General features: G+C 38.9%; 1 protein-coding gene across 4 annotated transcripts in view; it reads right to left on the minus strand.

Moving 5' to 3' along the window:
- TET1 (tet methylcytosine dioxygenase 1) overlaps positions 1-12,316 on the minus strand; it is a 121,482-nt gene extending 109,166 nt beyond the window's left edge. For all 4 annotated transcript variants that reach the window (XM_077778527.1, XM_077778526.1, XM_077778525.1 and 1 more), the window contains exon 1: positions 10,409-12,316. In XM_077778527.1, coding sequence (XP_077634653.1) covers positions 10,409-12,316 — 1,908 coding nt within the window. The remainder of the gene's footprint in view (positions 1-10,408) is intronic.
- Positions 12,317-12,540: the final 224 nt, after the last annotated feature.

Genomic DNA, 12,540 nt, shown 5'->3' on the forward strand with positions numbered 1-12,540 from the left:
ACCTACATTTCACGCCTTGCATAAACNAAAAAAAAAAAAAAAAAGAAAAGAAAAGAAAATAGAATTAGGTGAATAAAGGCATTTAAATTTCTATATTACCTAGGACCAACCTCCCAACAGATTTGTATTAACTCCTAAACAAGTTACTTACACACACATGCACACATGTGCGCACACACCCTCACACACATGTCTTTCTACATCTAAACTGTATCAACTCCACCTACATTTCACGCCTTGCATAAACTGTGGAATTCCATGGTCTTGTCTTCTCACTTCCTCCTGCCTTCATCCTACTTTCGCTCTTCAACATAACATTCACCAAAAAATGGTGTTACATATGAAATCTGATATGAAAGAGGCACTTGTTGAACATCCAACTTCTGTTTAGGTCATCATCTCAAGGTTCATGTTTCAAGCCCCACATTGGGCTCACTGCTGTCTGCTCAGAGCCTGCTTCGTGTCCTCTGTCCCCCTTTCTCTGACCCTCCCCCACTTGTGTTCTCCCATAAATAGATAGATAGAAGGATAGACAGATAAGCAATCTGATAGGAAAAACTGTAAGTGTCTAGAATACAGCAAACACCAAAACCCTCTCATTATACAAAGAAAAGAAACTACCATCATCATCTCACTGGAAACCACAACTATAATTCTATATCACATGGGAACAGTGAAACCAATTCATTCATAAGGCATCTTCTTCCTCCAAAGAAAATGCTTTTGCAGATACTGCAAAATGGTGTGTACTGGCTACTTCCAAGGACTTCAATTACTTTGCTCTAAATAACATGAATCAAGTGGCAAGAGGGATGGCTGAAAGTAATGAAATGAATCTCTTCAAGAATGTAATAACTACCATGTTTAGGCACCTAGCATTTAGCAGGCACACTGCCAAGCCTTTTATAGACATTACTTCTGCTCCTCAAGGCACAGGTCTGTCACAATGTTACGAATAGGTCCATTCTCATACTGATAACATGGGGAATACCAAAACTCAGTATAACTGGTTTTTTCTTATATGTAGGAATAGTTGTCCATTTCATTCCTTCAAATTTGTAAGAGTGGTATGATTCTCTTACCTGTTTTACTTTTGGGAAGTGAGAGACATAACAGTACATTTCTATTAAATCTGATAAGAGCCATGAACCATCTCTCCAGAAAAGTGCATGTAAAAATAATAAGCTGTAAACTATTATTAACACTGCATGTTAACTATACTGGAATAGGAATATATGTATATATGTATACATATACATACAGCATATAATTGTGAGAGAATGGGACCACAGAATACTGAAGACCATCCTGATTAAAAACCTCTAATGTAGGAGTTCTATTTTTATAATTACTGAAATATTGTGTGAGTGTTAGGATCATTTAAACTGGGATCAAGGACACTTGGGTGGCTCAGTCGGTTAGGCTTCCATTTTCAGGTCAGGTGTCTCTCTCTCAAAAATAAATAAACATTAAAAAAATTTTTGAAAAGACTACAATTAAATTGGTCTTAGGAATTCTTGTCTAGCAACCAAAAAATATGTGTAAATTTTAGTAGGACTAAAGAACTAATATAATAATAAGAATTTCATTTTATTTTTAATTTTTATTTATTTATTTTTTTAACGTTTATTTAGTTTTGAGAGACAGAGATGCAGCGTGAGCAGGGAAGGGGCAGAGAGAGAGGGAGACACAGAATAGGAAGCAGGCTCCAGGCTCCGAGCTGTCAGCACAGAGCCCAACGCGGGGCTCGAACCCACCAACCATGAGATTACGACCTGAGCTGAAGCTGGACACTTAACTGACTGAGCCACCCAGGCGCCCCAATAATAGCAAGTTTAAAATTTTGGTTTTTCTGTAATAGATAAAAATTCACCAAGTACCTAATATGATCTCACTAGTATCCAGTCATTAGTTAGGAGATATGCTGAAATGCTACCTCAATCACCATCTTTGCAAAGGCAAATAAGATGTTAACCAAAAAGAATGTAACAGAAACTTCAGTTTCTCATTTTGGGAGAAGGAAATAAACCTAACTTTCCAAAAAATACCTTCACTGTAAATACAAACCTCAGGTTTCTAAAAATGGTAAAGATATAGAAACCATTAGGCAATAATATTAGAAAAATACTCAATATTTTGATTAGACTAATACTTTTAGCTTGAAATAAAGGACTAATGATCCAGTGTCAAGGAAATAATCTTAAGTGGAAACCAAGATTTATCCTGAAAAAAGTTCACTACCATACAAAAAACTGTAAGAAATTGAAGCATCCAGCAATGAAAACTAATTTAGTAGGGTTATGTGTATTTACCATAAAAGACTATTTTTCACATAGTTTTTAAGTCTTTACCAAATTTTAATTACAAGGGAAAATATGAAAAAAGGAGAAGAAACACATTTACCTGATTTGACTTCAACTGTGTTTTTTTAAATGCAGAAAAAATACTGGAAAGAAATAAGCCAAGCCAATACATCCAAAAGGATTGCCTCTAAGTAGTAGAATTATACTTCTTATTTTTCTTGCTCCTAAACTTCCTTTTTTTAATTAAAAATTTTTTTTAATTAACAGGGTTTCTTTGGTAATATTTATTTATTTTTGAGAGAAAGAGAGAGCACACAAATGGGGGAGAGGCAGAGAGAGATGGGGACAGAGGATCCAAAGTGGGCTCTGCACTGACAGCAGAAAGCCTGATGCGGAGCTCAAATTCGTGAACCGAGATCATCACCCAAAGCTGAAGTTGGAGGCTTAACCAACGGAGCCACCCAGGTTCCCTCCCCTACTTTTTAAAACAGGTTTATTTATTTTGAGAGAAAGAGAGTGGGGGGGGGCAGATGGGGGTAGGAAGAGAGAGAGTTTGAGGGAATCCCAAGCAAGCTCCCTGCTGTCAGCGCAGAGCTGACAGAGGACTAGAACTCAAAACCATAAAAGCATGACTTGAGCCAAAATCGAGAGTCAGACACCCCACTGACTGAGAGAGCTAGGCACCCCCAATGCATTTTTTTCAAAAGCACACTGCAGGGATGCCTAGGTGGCTCAGTCAATTAAGCATCCAACTTCTGCTCTCAGGTCATGATCTCACAGTTCGTAAGTTGGAGCCCCTCAATGGGCTCTGTGCTGACACCTCAGATCCTGGAGCCTGCTTTGGATTGTGTTGCCCCCTTCCTCTCTCTCTGCTCTCCCCAGCTCATGCTCTCTCTCAAAAATAAATAAACTTTAAAAAATAAAATGTTTAGTGGCACCTGGATAGCTCAGTTGGTTGAGCATCTGACTTCTGCTCAGGTCATGATCTCGTGGATTGTGGGTTCAGGCCCCAAGTCGGGCTCTGTGCCTGGTAACTCAAGTACCACATGCATCACAATGCAACAATGACTGGCTACTTTATAAAGAGAATGACTATTGCAGCTTTGAAACCATCAACTCTTGAAATACTATTCTGGAACATAAAAACCAAGAGACTGACCAACAAAATGAGCTCTGGAGTTAAGTTCTGCAGCAAAGTGAACATGTACCATACTATGGTGCTCACTATCATATAATAGTATGATTTGGATTATGCCGACTCTAGAAGGAGGGGTTCGCCAGTTCCACACATTTTCCTTCTTGATTAAGATGACATACAAAAATGGAAAGGTAAGATTTGAACCGTATTGACAAGATTCCAAAAATTAACACCATAGGTCAGAGTCAATCAAGGTCACCATGGTTTTGTTGACATACTTGGGGTTTACACATGCAAGGATCCTAGACACCAAAGGGTTTTTTTCCCTACAGTCAGCTCTGATCTGAGGTATGCTACCAAAGTCTCAGTAGTGATCCAAAGAGATTCCTTAAAGGCATATTTAAGGACATATAACATCTGCCCTCAATTGAAGGAGTTAGTAGCAAAAATTTGTTCCATATGCCGTATACAACATAAACCAAAATGAGTTCCGACTGTTTAGAAATACTAAGAAAGCAGTAGCCAGGAGAGACTTGTCCCACCTCACTCCCACCAGAATGAATAAAATAAAATAAAACAAGTATGTCAGCAAATTCTGAAATGATAGCTCTGGAACTAGACTGTTACCACACTATTCACAAAATAATGGACAGTCAGTGGCTCAATTTGTATCATATAATCCTACTAGACTTTTAGCTTTGCAAGTACAACCTATGGAGGTAATCATTATTCTTCCAGGTAGAATTTGCATTAGCTAAGAATATAGCATGGTAACAGCACATTTTACAGTGTTTTCTAGTATACTACCATTTAATCTAACCAAATATATAATAACCCTTCAATATTTTGGGAAAAAATCATTAACCAGAGTAAATATAAGGGATTATTTCAATTTGGCAGCCAAATAAACATTTAATGTGTGATGTACTATACATATACCCCAACCATTAAGACACAGATATATAATTCAATACCCTGCCCTCAGAAACATATCAAAAATGGCTATGTTTTGTTTACTTTTTTTTTTAATGTTTTATTTATTTCTGAGGGAGAGAAAAACAGCGTGAGCAGGGAAGGGTCAGAGAGGGAGGGAGATACAGAATGTGAAGCAGGCTCCAAGCTCTGAGCTAGCCATCAGCACAGAGCCCAACGCGGGGTTCGAACCCATGAACCATGTGATCATGACCTGAGCAGAAGTCCGACGCTTAATTGACTGAGCCACCCAGGCACCCCTGTTTACTTTTGTTTTTATACACACTAAAAATTATCTGCACACATTAAAAATGTATCTTATACACACTAAAAATGTAGTCTGGCCAAACACCTACTTTCTGCCTCTAAAAAGCAACCCCTTCCTTTTTTTTTTTCTTACTTGTAACATTATCAAATAAATAGGGTAATGCATAGGTCATAAAATGCTAAATTACAAATACATAGAGCTTATCCCCAGCCAAGAGAAAAATCCTAGAGGCCTATGAATTATAAAATTAGTGGTTTTAATTATTTGCATTTTGGAATATACAAAAAAGTAACCTGAACTAAACTTGGCAGGAAAATAACATTTTATATTTGGATAAAAAGATATCCCTGGGGAGACTATCTAACCACCTTGTTTTACAAATAAAAAATTTTTCTTTTTGTGGAAGACAAAAATTTAATCTATGACCAAAAAAAAGCAATAGTAATTAGCGCTTTTTTTTTTAAATGTTCATTTATTTTTGAGAGAGAGACAGAGTGCAAGCAGGAGAGGGGCAGAGAGACAGAGGGAGACACAGAATCTGAAGCAGGTTCCAGGCTCTGAGGTGTCAGCACAGAGCCCGACGTGGGGCTCAAACTCATAAACTGTGAGATCATGACCTGAGCCGAAGTCGGTCGCTTCGTGTCGGGCTCTGTGCTGGCAGCTACCTCAGAGCCTGGAGCCTGTTTCAAATTCTGTGTCTCCCTCTCTCTCTGACCCTGCCCTGCTCAAGCTCTCTCTCTCAGAAATAAATTAAAAAAATTTTTTTTAAATAAACAAAAAATATCTATTCATTAAAAAGTATGATAGGGTGCCTGGGTAGCTCAGTGGGCTGAGCATCTGATATGATCTCACGGTTTGTTGGTAAATTCGAGCCCCACATCAGGCTCACTGCTGTCAGCCTATCAATGCAGAGCATGCTTAAGATCCTCTGTTCACCTCTCTCTGCTCCTCCCCTGATTGCACTCTCCCAAAAATAAAAATATTTTTAAAACAAAAAAAAAAGAAAATTTTTATCAGTAAAACGTAATGGGGGTGCCTGCATGGCACAGTAGGTTACATCCTCCAACTCTTGATCACTGCTCAGGTCATGATCTCATGGTTCACAAACTTGAGCCCCCCAAAGGGCTCTGCACTGAGGCTGCAGAGCCTGCTTGGGATTCTGTCTCTCCTTTTCCCTGCCCCTCCACCACTTTTGCACATGCTCTCTCTCTTTCAAAATAAATGAATAAACTTAAAATTTTTTTAAAACATAATATTCTTAAATAAACTCAAAAGACATTATAAACTCTTATAAACCAAAATGAAAAGGCAGAAAAACCAATTTAAAGATGGACAAAGACAATATCTAAATGGCTAAGAAGTGAATAATAAGTAGCTCAATTTCATTAGTTATCAAGAAAATAAATACTATGTAGTGATGTCATCACACACCCAGCAAAATGATTAAAGTAAAACAAGACAGAAAATAGCAAATGCTGACAAAGATGTGGAGCAAGTAGAACTCTCAAACATGACTGATAGTCTTAATTGGAACAGCAAAAGCTAAACATATGCATATTCTATGACCCAGCAACTCCATTCTTAGGAATATATAATAGAATGCACACATGTATTCACCAAAAGACGTTTACGATAATGTGTACAGTAGCAGTACTGTTCATTAAGAGTAGAATGGATGAGGGGCACCTGGGTGGCTCAGTCGGTTAAGCGTCCAACTTCAGCTCAGGTCATGATCTCATGGTTTGTGGGTTTGAGCCCTGCGTTGGGCTCTGTGCTGACAGCTAGCTCAGAGCCTGGAGGCTGTTTCGGATTCTGTGTCTCCCTCTCTCTCTGACCCTTCCCTGCTCACTCACTCTCTCTCTCTCTCTCTCTCTCAGAAATAAATAAAACATTAAAAAATTTTTTTTAAAAAGAGTAGAATGGATGAATGTACTATGATATAAACAAACATACAATGGAACACCATACTGCAAGAACTATAGGTAACATTAGTGAATAATAAGTAAAGAAACCAGAAACAAGAGTTTACAACTGTTGTTTGTTCCCTCAGAATGAACTTCCCTCAGAGAAGTGCTCTCTGTGTTCTCCTCTGCCTCTCCAGCACTTTTGGATGGGTAGACCTATCTACTGCGGGAGTTCAGTGTAAGGACAACATAATACATTCTTCAGGATCAGCTTTGTCAGTGATAAAAGTCATCTTTTGGGGGAGAGGGAGAGCAAGAGAGAGCAAGAAAATATGAGTAACAAGTATAGGGGGAAATGTAAAATAGAATATAAACAGGGGTGTATGGGTGGCTCAGCTGGTTGACCGTCAGACTGTTGGTTTCTGCTCACGTCATGATCTCATGCTTCAGGGGATCCAGCTCCCTGTCAGACTCTGCACTGACAGCGCAGAGCCTGACTGGAATTCTCTCTCTCCCTCTCTCTCTGAAAATAAAACATTTTAAAGAATGTGTTTTTAAAGAATATAAACAAAATAGGGGCACCTGGCTGGCTCAGTCAGTAGAGCATGCAACTCTTGACCTCAGGGTTGCAAGGTTGAGGCTCATAAGTGTAGAAATTACTTAAAAATAAAAATCTTTAGGGGCGCCTGGGTGCTTAGTCGGTTAAGCGTCCGACTTTCGCTTAGGTCATGATCTCGTGGTTCGTGGGTTCGAGCCCCACGTCGGGCTCTGTGCTGACTGCCAGCTCAGAGCCTGGAGCCTATTTCAGAGTCTGTATCTCCCTCTCTCTCTGACCCTCCCCTGCTCATGCTGTCTCTCTCTCTCTCCTAGAAATAAATAAAAACATTTTTTAAAATAAATAAATAAATAAAAATCTTTTAAAAAAAAAAAGGAGGAAAATCTCTTCCTTAGAGTTTAAAGCTAAGCTTTAAAATTTAGAAGAAACGATGGAAACTGAATCACCGTTTGGCAGACATCAGGCAAAACTCGCTAATAAATGCAAAACTAGGGAGTAAGTTTGAGGGATTGCAGGATATTTACAAAGTCTCAGTCTCCCTATAAGATATTCATTAAGTATAAAGTGAAAAATACTGACTTTACAATGGAGAATTCTGGAAGATATTATCTTAACCAAGAAATCAAAATTAAGATCATAGGAGTGTCTGGATGGCTCAGTAGGTTAAGCGTCTGACTTCAGCTCAGGTCTTGATCTCAGGGTTTGTGAGTTCGAGCCCTGTATCACAGTCCTGCTGTCAGTGCAGAACCTGCTTTGGATCCTCAGTGTCTCTCTCTCTCTCTGCCCTTCTCCACTCATTGTCTATCTCTCTCTGTCTCTCAAAAGAAATAAATCTTTAAAAAGGTAAGATCATAATAGTGGGACAAACTGACATATGTCCCACCTGATAAGAAGGTATTCCTACAAATATATATAACCCAAACCTCATCATGAGGAAACATTAAACAGACTCAAATTGAAAGACAAAATAAGTGATCTGCACTTTGTAAAAGTGGCATCATAAAAGACAAATTCTGAGGAACTGCCCTATGACACACACCCCCCAAAAAAGAGTACATATTGTATGATTCTATTTATATCAAATTCTAAAAAATGCAAGATTCTATAGTGACAGAAAGATACTATTTGCCTAAACAGAAAGGGTGCGGGAGGGGTTAGGGACTACAAAGGGGCACAAAGAAATTTTTTGAAGTGATGGTATTTGACTCTGCTAATAGTTGCAGTGTACACATATGTCATACGTATGTCATAGTTATCAAATTATATACTTTATATTCTCTCTCTCTTTAAAGCTTATTTATTTTTGAGAGAGAGAGAGAGAATGAGTGAAGGAGGGGAAGAGAGAGAGGGAGACAGAGAATCTCTGCACTATCAGCACAGAGACTGATGTGAGCCTGACTCAGAGCTGGAACCCACAAACCATAAGATCATGACCTGCACTGAAATTAAGAGTCAGATGCTTCATTGACTGAGCCACCCAGGTGCCCCTACTTTATATTGTCTTATCATGTACTTTATTTAGCACCTGTCACCATGCCAAGTCTAGACAGGCACTAGAAAAACAACCTGGGGAACATGTACAAATAGTTGTGGCACAGTGAGAGGCGAGTGAATGGATGGTGTCTTGTCAGATAGGGATAGGAAGAATGTGTACCATAAGCATGGACACTGAAGATGGAACATGCATGGTAAGCTTGGGGAAATACAAGTAGCTGGATACTACTGAAACTTCAGGATTAGTATGAGAAGCAGTGACAACAAACAAGACAGAGGTCCGCTAGTCAAGATTTTGAAGATCTTATATTTCATGTTAAAAATCTAGGTTTCACCTATACTTGGCAGGCACCAAAAGCTTTGCACAATTTTTGTTTTGTTTTGTTTTGAGTGAGATTTATCACACATACAGAAGAGCACTAAATGTATTTAGGTAAAAGAATCATCAGGGATTTAGAAAGGAAAACTCGAACTGTACTTAAGGAGAGATTGTTCAACATACAAGTTTTTTAAGGAAAGCAAAAATAATATACAAACAAGGAGGGTGACAAAACATAAGAGATTCTTAAATATAGAGAACAAACAGAGGGTTGCTGGAGGGGGGATGGGCTAAATGGGTGAGGTACCTAAGGAAGACACTTGTTGGGATGAGCACTGGTTGTTATACATAGGGGATGAATCACTGGAATCTACTCCTGAAATCATTGTTGCACTATATGCTAACTAACTTGGATTAAAATTAATTAATTAATTAATTTTAAAAATTAAAAAAGCATTTTTAAAGAAACACCTTAAATGCCCATCAATATATGATTGATTAAATGTCTGATCTCTTGTTTGCAATGGGTCAAATAGAAAGTCAGCACTTTTTGGACAGATGATTTAAGAATCAAATAGAAGAGACTGACTAAACTTAAGTTCACAATACTTTAAAATTAAAGTATTTAAAATTAATCTATTCTACTATACCTTATTCATAGCAGACACAAAATAAGCATAACTTCAAGTGAGTGATCTAAAAATCATAAAAAACCGAGTTGGCATGTGTTTTAAAGGTCTGAAAAGCAAGTTTGAGTATTAACCAAATTCCATAAAAACCTTTAGTATATGTGCTGCCAAAGCGAGCACCCATAAAAACCTTTAAATAAAGTCTAAGCCAACCAATACTTTTAGTACCTTAGGCTCATCAACTGTAATAATGAGAACTAATGTTTATGTATCACTTTAGAGTTTACACATCATGTTCAACTTCTGATGACCATTTGATCCTAACCATGTGAGCTATGTAGAGCAAGTGGAAATCACCTGCCAAAATGCGCAATGAAAGCTTTATTACTATTTCACCTTCAAGGCAAATTTTTAAAATTAAGGATACCGCCATTTTATTCTTTCAAAAGAAAAGTTTAATTCCTCTGGTTCCTCAACCTGGGAGGGAGTTAATAAATGTTCCACTGTTATTTTAAATTTAAGTTAACTCTGTAACTTCCAAAGAAGAGACACAAGTAGCCAAAATAAGGCAAAGTGAAAATCTTTGCAAAACCACATTCCATGTAATTGCTGTCTCCATCAAATCCTATAACATACAACTTTATGTTCTAGTTTAGTGAGACAAATTCTAAAAGTAAGCTAATGTATGACTGCACAAGACATTTTTCAGGTAGATCCATAAATTCTTATAGATAATATAACATTTTATCAAAGTCAAGTGTTCTGCACAGATCACTATAGGAAAGTCTTACAGGCATCTCCCAGCCCATTTGGACATTTACTCACCTCCAAAGACATAGTGGCAGATGGTTTCTTTTTCAGTTCTTCACATTTCCTCTTCTTACAGATTTGATGGCTATTCTTTCTGTTCTTGCAGTAAGTACATTCACCACAATTGGTCTTCTGCTGGCAGGGCTCACACACCCCACACCGCTTTCGTTTCTTCTTTTCCAAAGTAGGTAGCAAAGTTGTATGGGAAGAAGAGGAGCCCCTAGCAACTGAACTTGGCCTAGACACCATTGTGGTATTGATGTCAACCACGCTGGTCATGCTGATCTGGGAGCTACCTTCTTCCAATTTGCTGGGACCAACCTGGGAGAGTTGGGTAATGCCCTGTGAAGCATGGAGGAGTACTCTCTCAGGGCCTAATGTGAATGCCTGAGTGTTACCTGGCAGAAAGCTTATATGAACCTGCTTCTGATTTTCTATATTGCTAATAGTCATCACAGGAGGTACTGAACTTATCTCTGAGTTTAATGATGGCTGAGGAGTGTGACCTGAGCCCAAAGGCAAAATCTGCATAGCGCCCTGGACCTCAAGCCCATATGAAACAGTGCTCTGGGGCTCAGGCCATTCTGGGAGAACATTATAGGTAGCAATTGGGTTTAGTGGAGCAGGAACAAAAATAGGTGGGTCTGAGGCAGTACCACCACCCATTCCAAGGATTTGTTGGTCTAGGATAGCACCAAAGACCTCTCCTTGGACTGGAATAGCACCAGGAATCTCTGGTGTGGCTGGGGTCTCATCCAGAGCCTCTCCATGTACTGGGTTAGCACCAGGAACTGCCCATTGATGTGGGGCAGCACTAAAAGCTTGTCCTATGACAGGGCTGGTACCAGGAATTTCCTGTCGATCTGGTGTAGCTTTGAGTACCTCTTGATTATCCGGTTTAGCACCAAGGGTTTCTTGTTCCGAGCTTGCCAAGAGGAGTTTTATTAATGAGGTAGGATATATTGACCCACCAATGGACAAACAGTTTCTAAGGTCCAATTCAGGTATAACCTTATTAAAGCTGGAGGTGGGGTAGCAATCATGTTCACTTTTGACGGGATCCAGGTAAGAATCAGATAGCTTAAGAGATTCTACTCGTGAACCCAAATCTTCTAACTGAATGCTGGAATTTCCTTCGTAAGTAACCTTGAGGGCTGCTCTTTGGAGCAGAGGAGCACACAGAGTGTCCTGAGCAAACATTCTAGGGGAGTCACTTGTATCAGTCAATGTCTCTTTAGAGAGTAGTCCTTCACCACCACATGTCCCTTCCAGTGAGCCAGAAGCAATCTCTACTGCAGGGCCACTGTGAGTGGAGATATTTATTTTGGAATCCTCCACTTTTTGGGACCAAGACTGGGTTGTCTCTTGGCTCTCACCTTTAGTTAAAGATGCATTTTGTACACCAATTAGATTCTCTATATCAGGAGCAATTAGGGGAACTTGGGTTGGAATCGAATCATTTTCTGAGTGTTTTACTCCTTTGTCAGTAACTACATTATAATCACATTCATGTTGCTTTTCTAAATGCTTAGGAGGTGGAATTTTCTTAGGTTTGGCTATGATCACTGGAGGTTGGGAGAGTCGCCTGCTAAGAGAGGTGCTTCGGAGAGCCATTGTAAACCCATTGCAAGTTAAGGACTCTGGGTTCTGAAAAAGAACCTCAGTCCTATCCAAATTCATTCGTGCCGCTCCAGCTCTTGTCAGAAGGCTTCTGACTGGCATAGGTGTTTTGGGTTCTATTTTTTTCTTAACATCTCTTTCTTGAATTAATTGCTTTAATCCTTTTCCAGGGCTCACAGTCTTGACTGATCCCACATTTTTATTGGCTGGCTTAGATGTCTTCTTCAGTTGGCTGCTTTTCTTCCTGTTTAGATCTTCTCTCCTGACTAATCTGGAAGGCTTTGCATGGCGGGATCGAGACATAGCTACAGAGTAGGAAAAAATGAAAGGGCACAAGGAACAGAGTCATTGGTCCTTTGGAAAGTCTCGCCTCTGAAGAGAATCTGGATGTACCATGATTGAGTCCAGTCGCACAAAATTTTGGTCTGAAATAAAAAAAAAAACATTGAAAGTGAGTCTTTTTCCTGTGTATTCTCCCATTTGAAATAGAATACTAACAATTATTAATTAAAATTAGGGAATGAGAA

The sequence above is a fragment of the Crocuta crocuta genome, unplaced genomic scaffold (assembly GCF_008692635.1).
Source record: "Crocuta crocuta isolate KB4526 unplaced genomic scaffold, BGI_CrCroc_1.0 scaffold167, whole genome shotgun sequence".
Classification (NCBI taxonomy): domain Eukaryota; kingdom Metazoa; phylum Chordata; class Mammalia; order Carnivora; family Hyaenidae; genus Crocuta; species Crocuta crocuta.